The sequence below is a fragment of the Chenopodium album genome, chromosome 2 (assembly GCF_948465745.1).
Source record: "Chenopodium album chromosome 2, dcCheAlbu1.1, whole genome shotgun sequence".
Classification (NCBI taxonomy): domain Eukaryota; kingdom Viridiplantae; phylum Streptophyta; class Magnoliopsida; order Caryophyllales; family Amaranthaceae; genus Chenopodium; species Chenopodium album.
This window is the reverse complement of record NC_137835.1, coordinates 85,406,543-85,432,868: the sequence shown is the minus strand read 5'-3', so window position 1 is coordinate 85,432,868 and position 26,326 is coordinate 85,406,543. Positions and strand designations below refer to the sequence as shown.

Sequence of the window (26,326 nt, the reverse complement as noted above, 5' to 3'; positions counted from 1 at the left end):
GGGCTTAAGCTGAAATGACTTGCTAAGGCCTTTTTTTTCAAATATATTTTTATTTATAAGTTCTGAAAATGCGGTTAATTGTACTACCTAATCAAAGAACAAAATTACTGATTTAAGTCAATTTACTCATTGAGATGGAGCGGATATGATTGAGCAACCCGATCGGATACAAGTAGTAAGCTGTAAAACAATCATATATATCAGGATGAATACAACCACAAATGGAAGAGTTTACGCAAAAATGAAAACAATCAGAAGTTTGAGCAGTACAAGAACAAACAAAGCTAACAATAAAAGGATAAAGTGGGAAAGAATGATGAAAAGCATCCTTCTCAAATGAATGTAGCATTAAAAAATCAGGTTACACTGTTCTCAGATTACAGATGAATCAAAATTTAAAGTTGTTCGTAATCTTTGTCCTAAGATCAACTAAAACAGAAGCCTCTATTGCGTGTCATTTCTTATTTCTCATGTAAGGGGCAAGGGAGCTCTTACAAGACTGCCCATATCAGATTTCAGCAGCCACAGTATTTCTCATGAATGTGAAGCAAACACATTCAGAAGCCTGAAGTTTTTGAAGGACTAAGCTAACAGATATTATGACTGGGAAAATTGAAACAGAGAGTATTACTCGTAGAAGTTCAACATAGATGAGGGATCATACTGTATCAAAAAGATGGCTTCCAGTCCAGCATTTGTCCGGCAAACATAGGGATAATTTCTCCGGAAGAAAAAGGTATATGGTCTGGGACTTTCCATGGTTTTTTTTTCAACTTGATCTTCGATGTATTCCTTGGAAGACCATAGAAATCAGGTCCATTGAAGCTTGTAAATGCCTCTAATTTGTCAAGGGCACCTGCCTGAAAAGATAAATGAAGCAGCAAATTTAACTTTCAGCAATTGCTAATCAAACTACATACAAAAAAAGTTAACAATTTCCACATTATTGTGCTTCTAGTTCGAGATGACCCCAGAATGGACATGCATTCTTTCCTTGCATTCTTTGCAAGAGGAAGATTCCAGCACATAAGTTACGGGTGTTATATGAGCTATACCTCTTCAAAAACTTTGGCATATAGCGATAGAGCAACAGGGGAATTAAAGATTCCAGCACACCCACAGGAGCTCTCTTTCCTTTGCCTCTCATGAGGAGCACTATCAGTCCCAAGAAAATATTGCTTACTCCCACTGGTTACTGCTGAAAGAATTGTCTGCCCTACACAAGCAATTAAAAGGTACAATCAGAGCATGCAGATAGCAAAAAAAAGGACAAAAACTCATGTCAAGACATAACTGACAGAATTTCACAGTATCTTCTTCTATAGTTGGAGCTATTAAGGTAAAAAAATCAGCCTAAATTCTTTCACATACACGTAATATACAAAATATGGATGTTTATAATGCCTATGAAACAGTACATACTATGGATTTCTCTTTTGAGCACTGGAAGACAATAGTTATGTGGTTGCAACCCTCCTTGGAATAGGGAGTTTCTATTCAGAATGATGTGCTGTGGAGTCACAGTAGCTGCTACATTTCCTGATTAGCATAATGGAGCAAGATAATGGCAAATCAAATTGCAGACTGAAAGAAAATTAAATTATATTAAATTGAATAACTGAAAAAAAATATCTAAGAGATAGACATTGTTAAAATAACAAAACCATAATCCTACCTGTATTGCATGATTCAATAAACTTCACAGCATCTGCTGTAGTGATATGCTCCATTACAACTTTTAATTGTGGTAGTTTCTGAATTAAAGGTCTTAAAACCGTGTCGATAAAAACTTTTTCACGATCAAATATATCTACGTCAGGATCTGTAACCTCTCCATGGACCTAATACAAATTGCCATAGTTAATAAAGGACAGCTTCTACCTTTTCACATGTGCAGAGTTAAACAGATGATAAACTGTCATTCATTGTTGTACCATTAAAGCATAATTCCGTTAACCAAGTAGCATCAGAATGTTCCAGGATTTTTAATGGTCTGGTTTTCATGTATTATGGGCTATAAGCCATACAGAAAATCATTGAAAGTTCTCTTAAACTGGACAGTAACAAGCCTATTCAGATAGTGTCTTCAATAGACTTATACTGTCCAGAATTCCAGATCCCACAATTGTTGTTCCCTGAATAATTTGGCTTTAAAGTTTGACAGTTTCCCTAAATTCACTTTGATTTTATAAATCAACAACTATTGTATATAATCTTTCAGGAAAACTTTTGTTAGCTCCCAACCTAAAACCTAAATCAATAATTTAACATTAACAATGAATTTCTTCATTTGCTTACTAAGCCAATCACCTACGATTCAATGTTTGCCCCAAAAAATGATATGCCAGGGTCTTCTTTCCCATATTCGATCCATACCCAAATTAAGAAACCAGGAAGAGGAAAGGAAGGATATGAACTGAGCACTACCCAATGGATTCTAGAGCATGATGTTGCAGTTGGGCCTAATGTTTGTCATTATGGACTCCATAGCATGATGTGGCATTATGAAGAGAGAGGAAACAAATAAAAGGTTTTATTAAGTTTAACATTATAATTCTTTTATCTTACCAGTTCATTAAGTGAAAATTAGAAATTTCAAAATGGAATGGAAATTTTTGTTTCTCTCCACCAACTCATTTTAGTAGATTTTGTATTTTATAAAGACAACTTACCAATAGAGGCATATTTTGCTCAGCCATCTCTTGGAGCACTGGCAAACACTTTCCAAACAGATCAGTGACACCATCCTGTGAATTAGTTGTTGCACCAGCAGGGTACAGCTTTACAGCATAAACCACCTCACTTTCTCCTGTTAAAAGAATCAGCCACTGCTAATCAAAAAACAGAATTGCATTCAACAATCCGAGTATCCTGTCAAAGACTCTAGCTAAGGATAGTAACAGTAATTGCAAAAACACAATCTGATAAATAAGCAGTGCTCCATCATGAAATGAGAACAGTGAAAATATGGGCATATGTGTTAAAATCTAACCAACACTTGGACCGTGAAAATATGGAAAGGGAATTAAAATCCATAGGGAATTAGGGAGTACAAAGTGAACAAGAAATTTCATGTAATGCATGATGCAACAGCATGGCGGTCAGTAATGAACGGGTGGCTTTAGATTTGGTAACCCAACAACCAGATAAGACCCCAGATGCCAAATTGGTGATTGGAACCATCTTTCACCACTCTTGACTACGATGTAACTAAATTATAAATAGCCATATAATTGAAGCAAAGTCATTTTTGGGACTTTATAAACCTATTAGTAGGCCTTCTATGGTTCCAAACAACCTTTTATAACCTTAGGAGACACCCTATACATTCCCTCCAATTTTGGAAAAAAAATAGTGACATTTGTAAAAAAAGAAAAAAGGCATGGTGCATGGATTATAGCCTTCAATTTTGAAGATTTTTGACTTTTCTAGACCCGGAATGGAATGAGGTTGGATGTTTTCCATGGACCCCATGAAACCCTAAGTGGTCAATTGGGCCGTCGGAATCATCCACTTTGCCTTCATTAACTCAATTGTTGTTATACATTTCAAACAACATTATACGTCCCATATGCCTTCTCAACCATCAATTGATTTTCCGACACTTGGTTCCGAAATCTTCGAAAATGATCCAACTTCATGAATACCATTTCATTTCCTCAAGCCTAGTTGTCAAGCTCCTACCCTTGCTTAGGCCTTGTATGCCTTGACTGGTAACAACGCCCTAGCCCCATGCCTTAGCGTGGCAACTGCGCCTACTCGCTTAGGTCTTCGCTGGGAGCACATATGCAAGGCAACGTCGAAGATACTAAACAAGGGAAATAACATATTATGCCAAACTAGAATAAGGCTATGCAAAAAAAAAAAAAAAAAAAAAAAAAGCATATCTTTAATTAAATCATCAACGTAATAATAAGTAATGAATGGGTGACATTGGGTTTGTTAACCTAATGAATAATTCCTGTAAAGATGTTGGTGATTAGAACCATCTCTTACAAGTTTTGACTTCCAACACAACAAAATTTCAAAATAGTCATAGAGTTGGAACAAATTCTTTTCGGGGACTTTAAAGACATATTGGTAGGATTTTTATGGTTTCAAACTAACTTTTTCAACCTTAGGGAACACCCCGCACATTCTGTTTAATTTTGGAAAGTATCTCAAAATTGGTCCAGAAGCGTAGATTATAGCCTTCATTTTTGGATAATTTTCAACTTTTTTGGACCCAAGATGAAAAAGGTTAGGGTGCTTCCCATAAACCCTACAATACCCTAAGAGGCCATATGAATGCTTGGAACCATCCACTTTGCTTTTAAACTGTTAATTTAGCTGATAATGTACACGTCTCTCTTCATTTAATTAAGGTAACCACGTACGTGCCTTTATGTGACAGATTAGTGACTTTATATGATTACAAATAACATAACATGACCCCAGGTGCCTCCCCTACCATTAATTGTGTTTTCGACACTACGTTCCATAAACTCTTATCCAATTTTTTAATATTATATACTTTAAATTTGGCCACCTAAGAATAAGTTTGCATTCAACAAGGTTATGCATCTGAGTCAACTTCCAGAGGTCTACTTGGTGCCTGAAACCATCTCTTCATGCCTTGGCCCACCCTTCGTTAAACAATATCATATCTTAAGATGCCTTGTGTTGCCGTTTAGAACCATTTATGATCATTATATGTAGTAATAAATAATCGCGGTAGGCTTGATTTAATGAAATCAGTGCAAGTTTTAAACCGGTGAATTGGCCTTTTAAAGGAAAATTGGGAGTTCAACCCACCCAATTGGACTCCCGGAGGATATTAGGAACCATGGTAAAATTTCGGCAATATTTACTTGCGGACGAAAAAAAGTCAAAAAAATTCAAAAATTGAAGGCTTATATCCACGCTTTTTTAGAAATTTTGGAGGTTTCGAATCACGGTGTCGAAAGGCCATGAGATTTTAGGGAATACATCTCAGGGTCATATAATGAAGTTTGGAACCATATATGATCATTATATGTTGTCATAAATGTTCGTGCTAGGCTTGAATTAATAAAATCGGTGCAAGTTGTAAATAGTTAGATTGGCTGTTTAAAGGCAAATTGGATGGTTCCACCCACCCAATTGGACATGGTAAACATTTCGTTAATTTCTGTTTTCTGGCAAAAAAAATCGAAAAAATTCAAAAATTTAAGGCTAATATCCACGCTTTTTGAGGATTCAGGGCCCGGTGTCGAAAAGTCTTGAAATTCTAGGGGATACATTTTGGGGTCATATAATGCTGTTTTGAGCCATTTATGATCATTATATGTTGTCATACATGTTCGTGGTAGACTTGACTTTATGAAATCGGCGCAAGTTGTTAACCGGTAAATTGGCCTTTTAAAGGCAAATTGGATGGTTCCACCCACCCAATTGGACTTACGGAGGGTATAAGAGATCATGGTAAAGACTTCGGCAATTTTTATTTCCGGGGGAAAAAAGTCAAAAAATTCAAAGTTGAAGGCTTATATCCACGCTTTTGAGATATTTTGGAAGTTTCAAGACACGGTGTTGAAAAACCTTGAGATTTAAGAGAATACATCTCGGGGTCATATAATGACGCTTGGAACCATATATGATCATTATATGTTATCATAAATGTTCGTGGTAGGCTTGATTTAAAGAAATCACTATAAGTTAACCAGTAAATAGGTTGTTTAAAGGCAAATTGGATGGTTCCACCCACCCAATTGGAATCCCGACTGGTATTAGAGACCATGGTTAACATTTCGTCAATTATTATTTCCGGGCGAAAAAGTCTAAAAATTCCAAAAATAAAGGCTAATAATAACGCCTTTTGAGAAATTTTGAAAACTTAAGGACCCGGCATCGATAAGCCTAGAGATTCTAGGGAATGCATCTTAGGGTCATATAATGTTGTTTGGAACCATATTTGACTATTATTTGTTGTCATAAATGTTCGCGGTATGCTTGAGTTAATGAAATCGGTGCAAATTGTAAACCGGTAAATTGGCTGTTTAAAGACAAATTGGATGGTTCCACCCACACAATTGGACTTCAGCAGGATAACAGGGAACAAGGTAACATTTCGGCAATTTTTGTTTTTGGGCGAAAAAAGTTTTAAAAAATCCAAAATTGAAGGTTTTTGAGAAATTTTACAGGTTTCGAAGCCTGGAGTCAAAAAGCCTTTAAATTTTAGAGGATACATATCGGGGTCACATAATGCCGCTTGGAACCATATATGATCATTATATGTTGTCATAAATGTTCATAGTATGATTGAGTTAATGAAATCTGCGCAAGTTGTAAACCATTAAATTGGTCGTTTAAAGGCAAATTGGATGGTTCCACCAACCCAATTGGACTCCCGAAGGATATTAGGAACTATGGTAAACATTTCGGCAATTTTTATTTCCGGACGAAAAAAAGTCTAAAAATTACAAAATTGAAGACTATATCCACACTTTTGAGAAATTTTGGAGGTTCAGGGCCCGGTGTCGAAATGTCTTGAAATTCTAGGGGATACATATCGGGGTCATACAATGCCGTTTGGAACCATATATGATCATTATTTGTTGTCATAAATGTTAATAGTAGGATTGAGTTAATGAAATCGGTGCAAGTTGTAAATCGATAAATTGGTCTTTTAAAGGCAAATTGGATGGTTCCACCCACCCAATAGGACTCCCGGAGGGTATTAGAGACCATGGTATAAATATCGGCAATTTTTGTTTTCAGGCAAAAAGAAGTCAAAAAATTCCAAAATTTAAGGCTAATATCAACGCTTTTTGAGAAATTTTTGAGGATTCGGAGCTCGGTGTCGAAAAGTCTTGAAATTTTAGGGAATACATCTCAGGGTCATATAATGTCGTTTGGAGCCATTTATGGTCATTATATGTTGTCATAAATGTTCGTGGTAGACTTGAGTTAATAAAATCGGTGTAAGTAGTAAATCGGTAAACTGGCCTTTTAAAGGCAAATTGAATGGTTCCACCCACCCAATTGGACTCGCGGAGGATATTAGTTACCATGGTAAACATTTCGGCAATTTTTATTTCCGGGCAAAAAAAAGTCAAAACATTCCAAAATTGAAGGCTTATATCCATGCTTTTTGAGAAATTTTGCAGGTTTCGAGGTCTAGTGTCGAAAAACCTTTAAATTTTAGGGGATACATCTTGAGGTCATATAATGCCGTTTGGAACCATATAAGATCATTATATGTTGTTATAAATGTTCATAATACGATTGAGTTAATGAAATCCGTGCAACTTGTAAACATGTAAATTGGTCGTTTAAAGGCAAATTAGATGGTTCCACCAACCCAATTGGACTCCCGAAGGATATTAAGAACCATGGTATACATTTCGGCATTTTTTTATTTCCGGGCGAAAAAAAGTCGAAAAATTACAAAATAGAAGACTAATATCCACGCTTTTGAGAAATTTTGGAGGTTTCGGGACCCGGTGTCGAAAACTATTGAAATTCTAGGGGATACATCTCGGGATCATATAATGCTGTTTGGATCCGTATATGATCATTATTTGTTGTCATAAATGTTCGTGGTAGGCTTGAGTTAAAGAAATCGGTGCAAGTTGTAAACCGGTAAATTGGTCGTTTAAAGGCAAATTGGATGGTTCCACCCACCCAATGGGACTCCCGGACAATATAAAGGATCATGGTAAATATTACGGCTATTTTTATGTACGGGCGAAAAAAAGTCAAATTTACAAAATTGAAGGCTAATATCCACGTTTTTTGAAAAATTTTTGAGGATTCGCGGCCCGGTGTCGAAACGTGTTGAAATTCTAGGAAATACATCTCGGGGTTATATAATATCGTTTGGAGCCATTTATGATCATTATATATTGTCATAAATGTTCGTGGTAGACTAGAGTTAATGAAATCGGTGCAAATTGTAAATCGGTAAATTGGCCTATTAAAGACAAATTGGATGGTTCCACCCCCCCAATTGGACTCCTAGAGGGTATTAGTAACCATGGTAAACATTTCGGCAATTTTTGTTTTCGGGCGAAAAAAAGTCTAAAAATTCCAAAATTGAAGGCTAATATTCATGCTTTTTGAGAAATTATTGAGGATTCGGGGCCCGGTGTCGAAAAGTTTTGAAATACTAGGTAATGCATCCCGGGTTAATATAATGTCGTTTGGAGCCATTTATGATAATTATATGTTGTCATAAATGTTCGTGGTAGACTTGAGTTAATGAAATCGGTGCAAGTTCTCAATCGGCAATTGGCCTTTTAAAGGCAAATTGGATGGTTCCACCCACCCAATTGGACTCCCGATGGGAATTAGAGACCATCGTATAAATTTCGGTAATTTTGGTTTCGGACGAAAAAAAGCCGAAAAATTCAAAAATTAAAGGCTATTATCAACGCTTTTTAAGAAATTTTTGAGGATTCGCGGCCCGGTGTCGAAAAGTCTTGAAATTCTTGGAAATACATCTCGGGGTTATATAATGCCGTTTGGAGCCATTTATGATCATTATATGTTGTCATAAATGTTCGTGGAAGACTTGAGTTAATGAAATCGGTGCAAGTTGTAAATTGGCCTTTTAAAGGCAAATTGGATGGTTCCACCCACCCAATTGGACTCCGGCGGGTATTAGAGACCATCGTATAAATTTCGGTAATTTTTGTTTTCGGGCGAAAAAAAGCCGAAAAATTCAAAAATTGAAGGCTAATATCCATGCTTTTTGAGAAATTTTTGAGGATTCGCGGCCCGGTGTCGAAAAGTCTTGAAATTCTTGGAAATACATCTCGGGGTTATATAATGCCGTTTGGAGCCATTTATGATCATTATATGTTGTCATAAATGTTCGTGGAAGACTTGAGTTAATGAAATCGGTGCAAGTTGTAAATTGGCCTTTTAAAGGCAAATTGGATGGTTCCACCCACCCAATTGGACTCCGGCGGGTATTAGAGACCATCGTATAAATTTCGGTAATTTTTGTTTTCGGGCGAAAAAAAGCCGAAAAATTCAAAAATTGAAGGCTAATATCCATGCTTTTTGAGAAATTTTTGAGGATTCGCGGCCCGGTGTCGAAAAGTCTTGAAATTCTTGGAAATACATCTCGGGGTTATATAATGCCGTTTGAAGCCATTTATGATCATTATATGTTGTCATAAATGTTCGTGGAAGACTTGAGTTAATGAAATCGGTGCAAGTTGTAAATCGGTAAATTGGCCTTTTAAAAGCAAATTGGATGGTTCCACCCACCCAATTGGACTCCCGGAGGGTATTAGAGACCATGGTATAAATTTCGGCAATTTTTGTTTTTGGGCGAAAAAAAGTCGAAAAATTCCAAAATTGAAGGCTAATATCCACGCTTTTTGAGAAAATTTTAAAGATTCGGGGCCCGGTGTCTAAAAGTCTTGAAATTCTAGGAAATATATCGCGGGGTCATATAATGTCGTTTGGAGCCATTTATGATTGTTATATGTTGTCATAAATGTTCGTGGTAGACTTGAGTTAATGAAATCGGCGCAAGTTGTAAACCGGTAAATTGGCTTTTTAAAGGCAAATTGGATGGTTCCACCCACCTTATTAGACTCCCAAGAGGGTATTAGAGACCATGGTCTAAATTTCGGCAATTTTTATTTCCGGGCGAAAAAAAGTCAAAAAATTCCAAAATTGAAGGCTAATATCCACGTTTTTTGAGAAATTTAGGAAGTTTTAGAGCATGGTGTCGGAAAGCTTTGAGATTTTAGGGAATACATTTCAGGGACATATAATGACGTTTGGAACCATATATGATCGTTATATGGTATCATAAATGTTGCTGGTAGGCTTGATTTAAGGAAATCGGTGCATGTTATAAACCGGTAAATAGGCCGTTTAAAGGCAGATTGGATGGTTCCACCCACCCAATTGGAATCCCAACGGGTATGAGGGACCAACATAAACATTTTTACAATTATTATTTACGGGCGAAAAAGTCTAAAAATTCCAATAATAAAGGCTAATCATGCTTTCTGAGAAATTTTGAAAATTTCAGGCCTGGCATCGAAAAGCCTTGCGATTCTATGGAATGCATCTTAGGGTATAATACCCAGATATTTTACATTTTTATATAATATATTTTATAGAAAAAAATTAATATAGTAATTTTAATTCCTATTTTATGTCTAGTAAAACTCTTATTTACGAACTATAAATTATGTTAAACCCTAATAAAGTTATTGTATTATAGAAAGAAAAAAAAAATAAAAAAGGGAGCCGCTATTCCTATTTCTTCTGCGTGGGATTTATTAATCAAACCCACAATTGATTCTTGTAAAAAGTTTAGTTTTTATTCTCTAATCTCCATTTTTTTATTATTCTATTAAGAAGCCCCACCATAATATGTTTTGTATAATGATCAAACGTTGTGCATTTCAACGTTGCTCGATCTTTTATTGCTTCTGTTGTAATTTATCCAAAGGTAATCACACTATCGATCCTTTGAATTTGTTTGATATTAATGTGGTTGTATTATTATTATGTGTAAATTTATTGGACATGTTTGGTTATAATTTATTTATTGATTGTATTTATATTATTATGTGAAGTTTCATGAATGTTATTCTTATGATTATGTTTTAGAAACATATGGTTAATTTATGATGATGTATGATTTAATTGTTTTATTATTTTATTGTATTTTATTGATTGATCGTATTATAATTTTTCTAGAGTTTTAAATGTTGTTGTTATAGGGAGTATTGTTTTATCGAGGTTTTAGGGTTGCTAATGCAGAGTATTATTTTTGGGTTAAGATTTGATTATATTTGGGAACTAGTATTATTTCCCTAAGAGTTGGGATGTTTTTTAATTGAATTGTTATGTTATTTGGGAACATGTGCCATTGTTGAGATTGTTTATGAATAATTATTTGATCAAGTATGAGATCAAAAGGTTGAGAAATTATTGTTTTGTTCTTGGTTTGAGGCTCAGCGTTATATACCTTAGTTCTTGGCATGTTGGTAATGAGATAATGATCATGAGTTAAAAATGAGGTACAATCTTTATTTATATATTTTTTTCTATGGTCCCCTACAGTGGGAATTGGCTCGTATGTGGTCTGGTTCAAAGTGTTTTTAGGTTATTGATAGTATTCAAGTTTTTATACTTGTTGGTTTGTTATTCGAATTACCCATGTCTAAGACTAGTTATAAAACAAAGAGCGTGGCATATTTATGGGACAATGAGTTGAGTAAAGGATTGTATTATTATTCGAGGATGAGTTGATAAAGGTTATTTTTCAGAGTACAATGTGTAATGTAGTTTCGAACTACATTGTTTAATTGAGCTAGTATTATCAATTATTCAATTATACTGTATATTCTGATATGTGGTGATTACTCAGCTTTTTGCTCACGTGTGTGTTATTTTGTTTTGCTACTTGTGCTTGCGGCCATGTCTTTTTTTTTTATGGTGGCCCTGTGACGATCTATATTGGAATTTGTCCTTAATGGTGAGCACTCAAGTTTGTCTAAATAGGTTCATCAAGTGGTTGTAGCTAAAGGAGCTCAAGTGTTTCGATTAGTTTGTTATAACAAGTTTGTAAAGTTGTATAAATAGCTCACTTAGTTTATTGGGTTGTAATTATTGGGATTTTGTAAGCCTTAACACTTGACAGGTTGTTGAGTGTGGCGGTAATACCTCCGATTTGAGTGTATGATTCCGCAATTTTATTTTAAGGTTGTTTATTTTTCCTTTAATTCTTGTTTATTATTAGTTAGTAAATTGGGGGTGTTACAAAATGGTATTCAGAGCCTAACCGCTCGTTGGATTTACGCAGGGATCCTCATATCCCAACGTGTTTTGGTTTAGGAATAAACCTATTAATAAAGAACTAGGATTAAAATTGGCATATGCTAAGTCGTTTCAGTTGTGTTCCTCAATTTGTGTTAGTTATGTGTTTCTTTTTATGTGACTAGTTTGAGTTCGGGGAAAAACTCCTTTTTAAGGGGGATAGTATGTAATACCCCTATTATTTAAGTACTCTATCGATATATTTTATTAAGAAAAGTCTATTTTATGTGACTAGTTTGAGTTCGGGGACAAACTCCTTATTATGTGTTTCTTTATTGTCATAAATGTTCGTGTTAGACTTGAGTTAATGAAATCAGTGCAAATTTTAAACCGGTGAATTGGTCGTTTAAAGGCGAATTGGATGGTTCCGCCCACCCAATTGGACTCCATGAGGGTAATAGGGACCAAGGTAAACATTTCGGCAATTTATGTTTTCGGGCGAAAAAAGTAAAAATAAAATCCAACATTGAAGGCTAAGATCCACGTTTTTGAGAAATTTTGCAGGTTTCGAGGTCTAGTGTCGAAGAACCTTTAAATTTTAGGGTATACATCTCGGAGTCATATAATGTCGTTTGAAACCATATATGATCATTATATGTTGTCATAAATGTTCATAATATAATTGAGTTAATGAAATCGATGCAAGTTGTAAACCGGTAAGTTGGTCATTAAAAGGCAAATTGGATGGTTCCACCCACCAATTGAGACTCCCAGACGGTATTAAGGATCATGGTATACATTTCGGCAATTTTTATATACGGGCGAAAAAAAGTCAAATTTACAAAATAAAAGGCTAATATCCACGTTTTTTTGAGAAAATTTTGAGAATTCGCAACAAGGTGTCGAAAAGTCTTGAAATTCTAGGAAATACATCTCGGGGTTATATAATGTCGTTTGGAGCCATTTATGATCATTATATGTTGTCATAAATGTTCGTGGTAGACTTGAATTAATGAAATCGGTGCAAGTTATAAATCGGTAAATTGGCCTTTTAAAGGCAAATTGGATGGTTACACCCACCCAATTGGACTCCCAGAGGGTATTAGAGATCATGGTATAAATATCAGATATTTTTATTTCCGGGCGAAAAAAGTTAAAAAATTCGAAAATTGAAGCCTAATATCCAGGCTTTTGAGATATTTTGGAAGTTTCGGGATACGGTGTCGAAAAGCCTTGTGATTTTATGAAATACATTTCGGGGTCATATATTGACGTTTGGAACCATATATGATCATTATATGTTGTCATAAATGTTCGTGGAAGGCTTAATTTAATGAAACGATGCAAGTTATAAACAAGTAAGTAGGTTGTTTAAAGGCAAATTGGATGCTTCCACCCACACAATTGGATCCCGAAGGGTTAGGGACCATGGTAAACATTTCGGCAATTTTTATTACCAGGCAAAAAAGTCTAAAAATTCCAAAAAGAAAGGTTAATATCACGCTTTTTGAGAAATTTTTGAAATTAAAGGGCCGGTATCGAAATGCCATGATATTCTAGGTAATACATCTTAGGGTCGAATAATGTCGTTTGGAACCATATATGATCATTATTTGTTGTCATAAATGTTCGTGGTAGACATGAGTTAATGAAATCAGTGCAAATTATAAACCGGTAAATTGCCCGTTTAAAGGCAAATTAAATGGTTCCACCCACCCAATAGGACTCCCGGAGGATAATAGGGACCATGATAAACATTTCGGCAATTTTTATTTACGGGCGAAAAAAAGTCAAAAAAATTCAAAAATTGAAGGCTTATTATATCCACGTTTTTTGAGAAATTTTGGAGATTTCGGATCACGATGTCGAAAGGTCTTGAGATTTTAGGGAATACATCTCGGGGTCATATAATGACGTTTGGAGTCATATTTGATCATTATATGTTGTCATAAATGTTCGTGGTAGGCTTGAATTAATGAAATCAGTGCAAGTTGTAAATCGGTATATTGGCCGTTTAAAAGCAAATTGGATGGTTCCACCCACCCAATTGGACTCCCGGAGAGTATTAGTGACCATGGTAAACATTTTGGCAACTTTTGTTTTCGGGCGAAAACAAGTCGAAAAATTCCAAAACTGAAGGCTAATATCCACGCTTTTTAAGAATTTTTGGAGATTTTGAGGCAAAGCCTCGAAAATTTAAGGAATACATTTCGGGGTCATATAATGCCGTTTGGAATCATATGTAATCATTATATATTGTCATAAATGTTCGTGGTAGACTTGAGATAATGAAATCGGTGCTAGTTGTAAACCGGGAAATTGGTCGTTTAAAGGCAAATTGGATGGTTCCACCCACCCAATTGGACTCTTGGAGGGTATTGGGGATCATTATAAACATTTCTGCAATTTTATTTCCGGGTGAAAAAAAGTCAAAAAATTTCAAAATTGAATACTAATATCCACGCTTTTTGAGAAATTTTGGAGGTTTCGGGTAGAGCTGTCAATTCGGGTAAAGGGGTAGGGTTTGGGTCGCTAAGAGTGGGTCGGGTCAATTCGGATTAATTCCATAATCTATGTGGGTCGGGTCATGCTTTAGTCGGGTCATGTTGAGTCATACTTCTTATCGGGTTTTGGTCATGTTAATAACAGGTCGGGTTACATTCAGGTCGGGTGAACAATAGGTCGGGTTTAATTCGGGTTTTCACGGGCAACGTTACAAGGTTCGCGGTACGGAGCCACGAATCGCGATCTGATTCGTGCAAACCGGAACGCGGAACAAACGCGACCTGGGTCGCTGGTGGTCGCGAACCAGAACGTTGAAGGTGGCGACTCCTAGTTGTGGCTGAGCAAACACGGTTGTTCTTCCTCTGCAACCTTTAATGGCTTTTTTCTCGACATTTTTAATGCAGTTTCCTCTCTCTTTCTTCTTTCACGTGTATTTTCTTTTTTAATTTATGAAGTTTTTGACTTTTTTCTCCCTCCTCTCTCCTGATTTACCTAGCAGTAACATTTTTGTTTTTATTTTTTATTTGTGCACACTAAGGGTGGCGGCTAGGGTTTTGTTTTACTTGGTAAAAAGCTTAAAGGCCTTAAACCTATATATGTCTCTCAACAACTTGGGCTTTTTTTAAATAAACAACTTGGGCTTTTTATTTTATTTACTTTTTTTAGCAATCCACTCACCTAGATATAAAAACCTTTCAATAAAAATCACCTATATAATTTTTTTATTAATTTAATTATTTCGTACCCAATTGTACCGGATTCACCACGGGTAGCGTTCCGCGTATTCGTTTCCGTACCACGTTTCGAATCGAATCCCGTCCCATGTAACGTTGTTCATGGGTTAAAACTGGTTAGGGTAATTCTCGGGTTTGAGTCGGGTTCGGTTCAAGTCAATATTTTGCGAGTTATAATCAGGTCGGGTCATTCTCGGGTTTGAGTCGGGTTCGGTTCAAGTCAAAAATTTGCGGGTTATAATCAGGTCGGGTAATTTTCAAGTCTGGTCATTCTCAGGTTTAAGTCGGGTTCGGTTCAAGTCAATAATTTACATGTTATAATCAGGTTGGGTCATTTTCAAGTCGGGTCATTCTCGGATTCAATTCGGGTTATGTTTAAGTCAATAATTTGCAGGTTACAATCAGGTCGGGTCATTTCCAAGTGAGGTCATATTCGGGTTCAACTAACTATAAATAGATACTTCCTCCGTCCCCGATTTATAGTCACTTTTGAAGAAAAATCGCGAGAATTAAGAAGAATTAAAAAAAAGTACATTGAAAAAGTAAATTTATATTGGGTATGTAAAAAAGTAGAGAGAGAAAGTAATTAAAGTACATGAGAAAGTAAAATTTACATAGGAAAGTAAATTTACATTGGATATGCAAAAAAGAAGAGAGGGAGTAATTAAAGTACATGGGAAAGTAAAATTTACATGAAAAGTTAAATTTGCACAAATATTTTTGCAAATGTTAGAGAATTTTGGTAAAAAACTAATATTAATGGTACTTGAAAAAAGCAAATGTGACTAACATTTGGAGTCACCAAAAATGGCAAAAGTGACTATCAATTGGGGACGGAGGGAGTAATTATCATTTTTATCAAGCAAATTATTTCCTTTGACTATAATATATATGGCAATATACTAGGGAGCTATAGTCTATAACTTAGGAAGATAATTATCTCTTTTGACCATACAACAAATATATACTATATTTAACTCTTAAATTTGAGGATGATGCTCCTTTCTTTTGCTGGCATGTACCGACTTGGTCTCCCTAGACAAAATGCTTTGATCAACAATAATAAGGTGGTCTAAATTGCATTTAAAGTGATTTGAAATCGGGTCAGGAACAATTTGGGTTGAATTTAGGTTGGGTCAATAACAAGTCGTGTTGATTTCAAGTCGGGTTAGTAACAGATCGGGTTGAATTTTTGGGTCAGGTCATCTCCAAGTCAGTTCATGTTCGGGTTCGGGTCTCACATACTCGGGTCTAGGGTTGGTTTCAGGTCGGGTCAGGTCAGGTTTGGGTCACCATTTTTTCAGGTTCAAATGGGTCGGTTAATAATCGGGTTTGAGTCGGAGTTTCGGGTCGGGTCAACTTTTGACAGCTCTACTTCCATCCATTAACTTAATGCCAGTACGAGTCTTTATGTGACCAACTAGTGGCAGCATATGGTTTGAAACATTATATAACCTCAAATATCTTCTACTCTCCCATAACATCACTTTAATTTTTGAGGAAACCTGAAAACCCTAAACATTTCGCGTTTTCTGGCATTGCTCTAAATAGCATCTTTCGACCCAACAAGTTTATGCATCAGGATGCCAAAGAGCCTCAAGAGGCCCACTTGATGCGCAAACCAATCTCATTATGTATTGGTTCACCCCTGACCCCTCATCATTATGTCTTAAGATTTCTTGTCTTGCCTTAGTTTGGCCTTTGCCCTACGGCAAACCTACACACTATCTTTAAGTGCTACAAAATGGTGGTATTTTTAAGGATTAGGTAACTATATGCCTTGTCGTCATGCTGGTACCCCTTGCTTAAGCCATGCTATGCCTTGACTATTAGCAACACCCTAGCCCCCATGCCTTAGCGTGGCAGCTACGCCTACTTGCTTAGTTCTTGGGTGGTAGCACATGTACAAGTCAACAACGAAGATACTTAAGAAGTCAATAAACATATTATGCCAAACTAGAATAAGGCTATGCAAAAAAAGAAAAAAAAAAAAAGCACATCTTTAATTAAATCATCAACGTAATAATAAGTAATGAATGGGTGACATTGGGTTTGTTAACCAAATGAATAATTCCTGACAACTCACCAGGACCCCCTCGAGATATCATGTTGGTGATTGGAACCATTTCTTACAAGTTTTGACTACAAACACAACAAAATTTTAAAATAGCCATATAATTAGAGCAAATTCTTTTTAGGGACTTTAAAGGCCTATTGGTAGGATTTTTATGGTTTCAAACCAACTTTTACAACCTTAGGGAACACCCCGTGCATTATGTTTAATTTTGGAAAATATCTAAAAATTGGTCCAAAAGCATAGATTATAGCCTTCATTTTTTGGACAATTTTAATCTTTTTTGGACCCAAGTTAGAAAAAGGTTGGGATGCTTCCCATAAACCCCACGATACCCCGAAAGGCCAAATGAATGCTTGCAACCATCCACTTTGCATTTAAACTCTTAATTTAGCTAATAACGTACACACCTCTCTTAATTAACTTAAGGTAACCACATACGTGCCTTTATGTGACCAATTAGTGGCTTTATATGGTTCCAAATAACATAACATGAACCCAGATGCCTCCCCTACCATTAATTGTGTTTTCAACACTAGGTTCCATAATCTCTAATCCATTTTTCAGTATTATATCCATCCTTTAAACTTGGCCACCTAAGAATAATAATGCATTCAACAAGGTTATGCATCCAGTCACTTCTTGGGTTCCAACGGGCCTTACAAGGTCTACTGGTGCCCTAACCCATCTCTTCATCTCTTGGCCTACCCCTCGTTAATTGATATAACTGTCTTAAGATGCCTTGTGTTGCCATGATTTGGCTTTGTGTTGCTTGCCTTGCCCTTGGCCTTGTGTAGTCTCGCCTTTCGCCTAAGGCAAGCCAAGACGCTACCCTCAACTGCCACTAATAGGAGTGTCATTGCCCTTGCTAAGGCTATGGCGTGCCATGACTTCGGATGAAACGCTCATGGCCTTGGCGTGCCTTGGCTTGGAAAGTAGCAGCGCCTAGGCCTTGGTGCCTTGGCTGGTAGTGACTACAGCATCAGACCTGGCATGGGCAGTAAGGAGAAATATATGTGGGGGGGAAAAACATTTATGCCAAACTAGAAAAAGACTCTGCTAAAAGAATTGGATCAAATTCGTAGCCGGTGTTTCTCAAAATTTCACAAAATTTCAAAATAGCTGTATAATAGAAGCAAACTTTTTTTCGGGACTATAAACCTATAAATAGACTCTAACGGTTTCAAACCAGCTTTTATGACTTTGGGGGACAACAAATTTACCTCTTATACCCTTAGTTTTGGACAATTTTCAACTTATTTGAAAGGAAAGAGGTCCAGTTGCTTTCCACATACCCCACGAGACTTCAAGAGGCCATTTGGGTGGGTGGAACCATCCACTTTGCCTTTGAATTGCAAATTAGGCCTACATGCTTCCCTACATTAACTCAAGGTCACCACGAGTCTTTATGTGACCAAATAGTGGTTGCATATGGTTTCAAACAACATTATATAACCTCAGATGTCTCCTACTCTCCCATACCATCACTTCAGTTTTTGAGGAAACCTGAAATCCTTAAACATTTCCCGTTTTTACTTGTTTTGCTGCAAATAGCATCTTTCGACCCAACAATCTTATTAGATGCCAAATAGCCTCAAGAGGCCCACTTGGTGCGTGGAACAATCTCATTATATATTGGTCCACCCCTCATCATCATGTCTTAAGATGTCTTGTCTTGTAGGTTTGGCCTTCGCCCCCTAAGGCAAATAGACACTACCTTAAGTGCTACAAAATGGTGGTTTTTTTTTTAAGAATTAGGTATTTTTATGCCTTGTCGTCATGCTCGTACCCCTTGCTTAATCCATGGCATGCCTTGACTTGTAGCAACGCCCTAGCCCCCATGCCTTAACGTGGAAGCTGCACCTAGTCGCTTAGGTCTTAGGTGGGAGCACATGTGCAAGGTAATGACGAAGATACTTAACAACAAGGGAAAAACATATTATGCCAAACCTAATGAATATTCCTGACAACTCACCAGACCCTCAAAATATCATATTGGTGATTGGAACCATTACCAACACAACAAAATTTCAAAATAGCCATATAGTTGGAGCAAATTCTTTTTAAGGACTTTAAAGACCTATTAGTAGGATTTTATGGTTTCAAACCAACTTTTACAACCTTAGGGAACAACCTTAGGGATTAAATTCATAGCTGGTGTTTCTCTTCCATTCCTCCCCTGGTCCCCCACCCACCCACCCACCAAAAAAAAAAAAAAGAAAAAAAAAAAAGAAAAAAAAAGAAAAAGAAAAGAAGAAGTAAAGCAAGTACACACACAGGCATATTCTGACATAAGTTTCTTTTGCACTACACTGATTACAAATCACAATTAGCTATAGGATTTAGGAAGTTGCAATTTGAACAACATTTTAAAGCTCAAAGTAAATTTCGGAACTTACTGGCAAGCTTTATCTCGTTAGGGCTGGTTTTATCAGTTAAATAGAGTGTCATGAGAGGATTGAAGTTGCTATCAGCAGGAAGTACATCCATAATAGACTCTCGATATGCAACAGCAGCAACTGTAGTGGTAATAGGAGGCCTTAGATTAGGCATAACAATTGCCCTTCCAAAATTTTTTGCACTGAATTACAAAAGGATACAGCACACTTTACAAAAATCCTCAGAAGTACAATACATACAAAAAAAAAAAATTTAAAAAAAATTTTAAAAAAAAAAAAAAAACCATATGTTTGTCTTAAGCCTTACCTATATGGAGCAACCGCGGCAAGAAGATCTCCATCACGGAGATGAAGATGCCAATCATCAGGGCGTGTCAGAGTCAGTTCCATCTTTACTGCTTTGACATTTATATTGTTAAACCTTTTAATCCTTGGAATAGGCAAAATTGATACCTAAATAGAACAAAGATTCATAAGTTTTGTTAGCAAAAAAAATTTGAAACACAACGAGGACAAGAATTTCAAGATCAAAATAAGATGCTGGATGGGTTAGGTCTCAATGATTAAGAACATGCATCTTTGACAGATTTAAGACAAGCATTGACATGTTTTACCACATATGAAGCAGCAGTGATCATAAGCCATTGACTTCAAATAAAATGCACAAGAAATAGAACACAAGTTCAAGACTTCAAAGGTTTTCTCAGCTGGCCTGCAAAATAAATTACTTTATGAACACTGTCTAATTACTAGTTTTGAAATGCTAAGATGATTTCTTTAACTTTCACGAAAACTACAACACTTTGACACAGGAGTAACAAATAATGTAAGTAACATGTTCCTCTAGATTCCACATCTTTGAACAGTCATTAGACAATACTAAGGTTCCAGAAGACAGACGTGTAGTATAATCGTCTACTTTAATACAAAATACAGTATAGGGCAATACCGGCAATTGATAACATAATATTGAATGGAAAACAATATAGTTCCTTAATAACCAAACAAAAGCACAAATTGTATTAAAAATTGATCAAAACACTTCAGTTATGTACACAATATCCTTCTCAAGAATACCGATTCATTTATGTACACAATATCTTTTTCAAGACCACTGACTGCACAATAAGCACAATATGGGAACTCAATAACAAATAATGCTTACATTGTGTGACAAGAGTGATGTGTTTATCATCTGGACAAGCCTGCAAATAGCACTGCATACAACCTAACAACCCCAACACCAGAAAGAGTAGATTAGCTAAACAAGTTCAATATCTTTACTCTAAGAAGACATTCTAAATAAAGCCTAAAGGTCAAATGAACTTATCAAGCAAAATTAACTAGCAATTCGTATAAAATCCAACGTAAATGCCATTTGTAACTTCAAGACTGATTTTAGAAAAACTTCCATCATCTCAAATTCTTGTCATTTACTTACATCTCAAAAAACAATTAAACATAACCGAGTAATCCCTACTAATTACATCCGGATTTAATTGTCACATTTCTAGTTCAAATTACGCATTCATCTCAATGACATTTCTAGTTCAACGTGATTTGTAACTATCAATGTATACAGATTACAGACATATCCACAAAGAATAATAAATTAAAATTAAATAAAAATCAGTAAAGCTGTCATTTTTATTCAGAAATTATATTATGCAATCTCCAATTCCAAAAACCCAATACCCTAACTTAGACAACTGAGGTTTCTACTATCAATAATCAACAAATACACAAACTTTATTCATTTGTAAATGAAATTAAACCCGAAAAAAAATAGGGATTAAAAATTAACCTCTTAGTTGCTGAATTTGTAATTGAGAATAGCTCTTAGTTGCTGAATCTGTGTTCTGTAACAGGGGAATTTCCAAAATGAGTAAAGCTTGAAGAATGTAACAAGTGTAGGTTGAAAGAGAAGAACGAGAGAGAACACTAGTACTGGTATATTCGTAGTATAGACGATGATATTTGCCAAAATTAAGGGTTTTTGGGGAAATTAAAAAAACAATTGTGATAACGCTAGAAGGAGGGGTCGAACCTCCGACCTTGTGGTTAACAGCCACACGCTCTAACCAACTGAGCTATTCCAGCTTTTTGATATGTTAATAAACTGATAATTATTTGAATTAGTTCGTATAACAATAGTTGGATTGCAAAGATTCGGCCTTTCATAAACTTAAGCGTTGTTCTTTTGAGTTTACGGGCAAAGTAGAGCAGATTTCAATTGAGCAAAGCATATTTCATTAGAGTAGGGTAGAACAATACAACTCAAAAGAACAGGGCTTAAAAAACTAAAGAATCAACAACAGCAAAGCCTCAGTCCTAAAATGACTTGGAATCGGCTAACTTGAATTGTTATAAGAAACTGTATGTTGTACAATATAAAAATAATTAGTGTAGTTTATAAGAAAGTGTGTTCTATTAGTCTAATACTCTGTACTTGTCACTGTATTATTCTGTATATGTAGGAAGTAATATAATGGTGTATTATGTTATATTTTTAAGTAATTTGCATCATTATGATCATTAATTAACTATTTAACTACTTTGAAGAATATGAATGTGCATGCATAGATGGACAAAGACTATTGACAATCTGACACTAGCTATCACACTAATTGATAATTTTAGAGTCAAACATAACAATATCAATATATTTCAAAGTTTTTAGGTTTAGTTAGTTAAGATATTGCTTCTAGTGAAGCGGTTAAGTTAGTTAGAAGTTGTGGATAAATATGGTCGGTCCAAGACCATAATATTACGGAGTATTTTGTTCATTTCTTCACGTCTTTTAGCAAGAGTAGTAGGCCATATTAAACCGACCATTATCTTGTTAATTGTAAGATAAGTCAAATTTAGTATTAACTTCATAGAAACCATAGCTTGCTAATTGGAAATCAACACGTTATAAGTATTCTTCATGTAATTGACCACTTCTTAAAAGTCAGTGTGTTGGATTGATCTACTATTTGACAACTATGCCTAAAGTCCTTTTAGCTAGGAATCCAGGGTACTTGTTTAGTTAATTAGATGTTGAAATGGTAGTTGCAAGTTTTATCCACATCCACATGTTATCTTCTAATAAGCCTTAAAGAGAGGATGCAAGAAAGGTATGTCTTATGTATAAATATGTACTATTAGTTTTTTAGATTGCTATCATCATGGACTTGATGAGAAGTTGAGAGTAAGTCGGTTAGCATATTCGGAATTTGAAATTATGCTTTATGACGTTGTGGGTTGGGATAACTGGGTTTCAAAAAAACAACTTTCGTAATCCGAGCAAGCTAAGTATACAAATAATAACTAAATCATAGAATCCTTAACCTTTATAAAAACCTTAACCTTTATAAAAATGCAAACTTGATACTGTAGCTTATGAATAGTAATATGTGGTGCTATTACAGCCTTGCCCCCAACATTAATGAATTGCCAATTTTGCCCCTATTCCTAATTGGTTGATGAATGTTTGAGTGCTTTGACTAATTGACTGCTCTCACCGACTTCCCTTACCTACTCCCTCAGCTCTCTTTCTTCTCATCTCAGAAAAAAGCTCAGAGTTTTTATGGAAACAAGGAGAGAGAAAGCTAGAGAGAGAAAATATGTCTTCCTTCAACAACAATGGCGATGAGCTCAAAACCACCAATCATCCCTTCGACGATGGTTATGGGAGCTTGTGGAAGATGATTCTTGATGTCGTTTCTCCGATCTTCAGGTATAATTCTACTCCTTTCTTAGTATTAAACTACCAACTAAAATAACAAAAACCCCATTTGTAATTCAGTTTTTTTTTAAGAAAATTATACAGAATCATTTCTGGTAGAATTCGGTTTAATAGAAGGTCGTGATTTGGGAATTGAGCTATGGGAATTAAGTTATGCAAATTAAACTAATGGAATTATGTAAAAATTGATGTGCGACAAGCTGAATTAATGTGGTATGATCTAATGACTTCTTCTTTGTTACCAGGTTTCGTGGTGGAGGTGGTATTCTGAATCAATTATACTATGAATCAATTTTTATATCAGTCTTCTCCAACCTAGATCCAATAAGGTACGATCCATTTCCCTGGATTTTTTTTTTTTTTTTTTCAATACTTCTACTAATTTATGATTAGTGTATATAGTTTATGGTTTGGGTATCTGTTGATTTTATTGTATTTTGTTAATTGCTGGTTTCGATGTTATTAATGTCATAGTTGGGTGGTTTTGAGTGGATCGGCGTAGCAGTGTAGCTTGCTTAATTATTGGAACTCTCTCCGGCGATATCACTTCTACCGCCGGCAACGCCGCCGATTTCCGATCCTCCTCAATTTCAAGGATAGCTCATTATATCACCTAATTTGTAAGTAGTTGAATTTAATTTGCCTTTTTTTTTTTTTTTTTTTTTTTTGTTTTAAATAAAAGATTGTTTGTGAAATTGAAATTTATGCACTTTCTTCTTAATTACATGAATTTTATACCAATTGGGTATTATAAAGGTATAATCTTGCTTATATTTTCTTCAAGATGTTGAGTTGTGTGAATTTGTATTAAATTTTGCATTTTGCAAGTAATTGAATGATACCCTGTATTTTTTGCGACCCGGAATTTTAGGGTTTGTTTTGATTATGAATTTTATGGTCTGTGTTTCTGTGTATGTGTGTGCCTGTGAATTGTGGTCAATTGCCGGGGTTTTTGAATCAATATTGGTTTGTTTTTGAGGATTATACATCTTATTTCAGTTTTGGTTCGGTTTGGTTTGGTTCCGGTTTTTACCCCGGTTCGTTCGGTGCTGTTTTGGGTTTGTTGATGTGTTTTGTGGTTTGTTTGTGTTTGTGGATATATATGCTTGTGAATTGTGAACCTTTTATTGATTATATCATTGCCACTTTATTAGATTTTTTGCGTGCATTTCTGGATCGCACACCACTCATTACTGGGCTTTTATTTGTGTTTGTTGAATAAAGCTACTGGGTGATTTAATCTTAAAATAATATGTTGTATGCTGGAATGTGAGGTTTAAACTGAGTAATATTACAACATTGCACGTTTATTGGAATATTAGGACGACTGTTGGCTTAGAATATATAGGACGTCGATCATTTACAGAAGAAGCTGGCTAATAATATCAAAGAGAATTCAAATATCTAAGGAGGAGCTTTCTGAGGCTCAGAGATTTATGTTCGTTTTATTTATGTTCGTTTTGGGTTTAATTTTTGTTTTGCTTTTTTGTTAATTTTTGGGTTTTGTTTTTGTTAAATTTCAGTTTTATTTTTGTTAAATTTCAGTTTTATTTTCGTTTTGATTTTTGCTAATTTTGATTTTGGGTTTGATTTTGTGGTTTGATTTTGTGGTTTGTTTTTAGTGGGTAATTTTGTGGGGTTGTTATTGTTAATTTTGATTTAAATTTTGTATTTTGGTTTAGTTTCTGGTTGTTTGGGTTAAGATTGGCGGTGGTGGTGCGTAGGTAGAGGTGGTTTTGGGTTGGATGTTGGCAGTGGTGGTGCGTGGTTAGATCGAGGTGGTTTTGGAAGGTTGGCAGTGGTGGTGCGTGGGTACGGTGTTAATGCAGGTTGGGTTGCATTTGTTTCTGTTTTTTTAAAATTTTTATAATTAATTAGCGACCGCTAAGATAGAAAAAGTGCTCATTTCTGAAAAACTAGGCTTTAATTTTTATTAACAATACTTCTAAATAGCAACTTCTTAATTCAGGCATTCTTTGTTGTCATTAAACTATAAGTTTTGAGTTTTCTTCTTATTTTGTTTATAATATTCATGGGTGTTAAAATTTCTTCTTTACTTGAGCTTTGTCATTCATTTGGGTATCCATGTCTGTGAAATGATCTGATACAATTCATAATTTTTTTGCCTGCGACAGTCTCCCATAGTTTGACTTCGTCTTTTCCCTTCTGCAATTCAGAGCTCAAAACTCGGATTCTTGCTTCACTATCTTCATGCTCCTTCTGCATTTTAGAAATTTGTGAATCCAGATATTCAATAAGTTCATGAAGGTCTTCGCATTCTCTCAGTTGTTAAGCATAATTCTTGGACAATTCAAGTAATTGGATATCCCGATTCTCTTTCATTGACTCTGCTTCCAGAAGTTCCTTTTCTTTCAAGCAAAAAAGATTCTTTTCATTAGTTATTTCATCCTTCAACCTGTCATTTGAAACTCTCACTTCTTTCAGTTCATTCTCTGAATTCTTCAATGAGATCTCAAAATTGATATTTTTACTACGGGCATCTTCCAGTTTCCTCTCTACTATTTGCACTTTCTCCTCGAGAATACTATTGTCGCTGCAAAGCTTTTCAATATGCCCAGTCAATTGTATGACTTTCTTTGATTTCTCAGAGATGACATTCTTGAAAATAAATGACAGATTGTCCAGTGCAACTACCTCCCCGACCATACAAGAACACTCATCCTGTAGGTTGTGCTTCTCCTCCTCCAAATCTTCAAATGCCTTCATCAATGATCCATTTTCCTCGATGACCTTGTAATTCTCTTTTTGTAGATCATCATAAGCCCCCTGGAGATTAAACAGCTTCTCCCGGAGATCTTCCATTTCAGTGAGAAGAACAACTTCTTTCTAACTCCCCTCCCTAACTTTGAGAATTAACTCTTCATTACTCTCCAAAAGCTTCTGTATCTCTTTCTGGAGTTGATTTACTTCCAGGTTCCTGCTTTCAACCTTCTGCCTGAGGGAGTTTATAACAGCATTTAAATCTGCCATATCTTGTTTAAGATGCCAAATCATTGCAAGGAAAACAGACTTCTGTATTACATGTTCTTGATTTTCATCCCAGGCTTTATACAGAGATGCTTTTATATCATCAAGCTTTCCATGTATTAGGTTCACAACTCTTTGATCC

At 35.5% G+C, this 26,326-nt stretch overlaps 1 protein-coding gene and 1 non-coding gene across 4 annotated transcripts; both read right to left on the bottom strand.

The window, feature by feature from the left end:
• Window positions 1-299: 299 nt before the first annotated feature.
• Window positions 300-21,458, bottom strand: LOC145591734 (dihydroorotase, mitochondrial-like). 3 transcript variants are annotated; one of them, XM_081648246.1, is made up of 10 exons: window positions 21,271-21,458; window positions 20,632-20,694; window positions 19,774-19,919; window positions 19,467-19,648; window positions 2,673-2,809; window positions 1,676-1,841; window positions 1,423-1,539; window positions 1,056-1,216; window positions 665-860; window positions 300-582 (listed from the first exon to the last, which is right to left on the bottom strand). In XM_081648246.1, exons 2-9 carry the CDS (start codon window positions 20,659-20,661, stop codon window positions 669-671), a joined length of 1,131 nt encoding a protein of 376 aa, XP_081504372.1. In that variant the 5' UTR covers window positions 20,662-20,694; window positions 21,271-21,458; the 3' UTR covers window positions 300-582; window positions 665-668. The 3 variants fall into 3 exon arrangements, with proteins under 3 accessions (XP_081504372.1, XP_081504365.1, XP_081504377.1); XM_081648239.1 differs by having other exon boundaries at window positions 300-860; window positions 21,271-21,454; XM_081648251.1 differs by lacking the exons at window positions 20,632-20,694; window positions 21,271-21,458 and having other exon boundaries at window positions 300-860; window positions 19,467-19,586; window positions 19,774-19,878.
• A 34-nt stretch (window positions 21,459-21,492) lies between these two features.
• Window positions 21,493-21,566, bottom strand: TRNAN-GUU (transfer RNA asparagine (anticodon GUU)). Its single transcript has one exon. It is a non-coding gene; the product is annotated as a tRNA-Asn (tRNA).
• Between the last annotated feature and the right edge of the window lie 4,760 nt (window positions 21,567-26,326).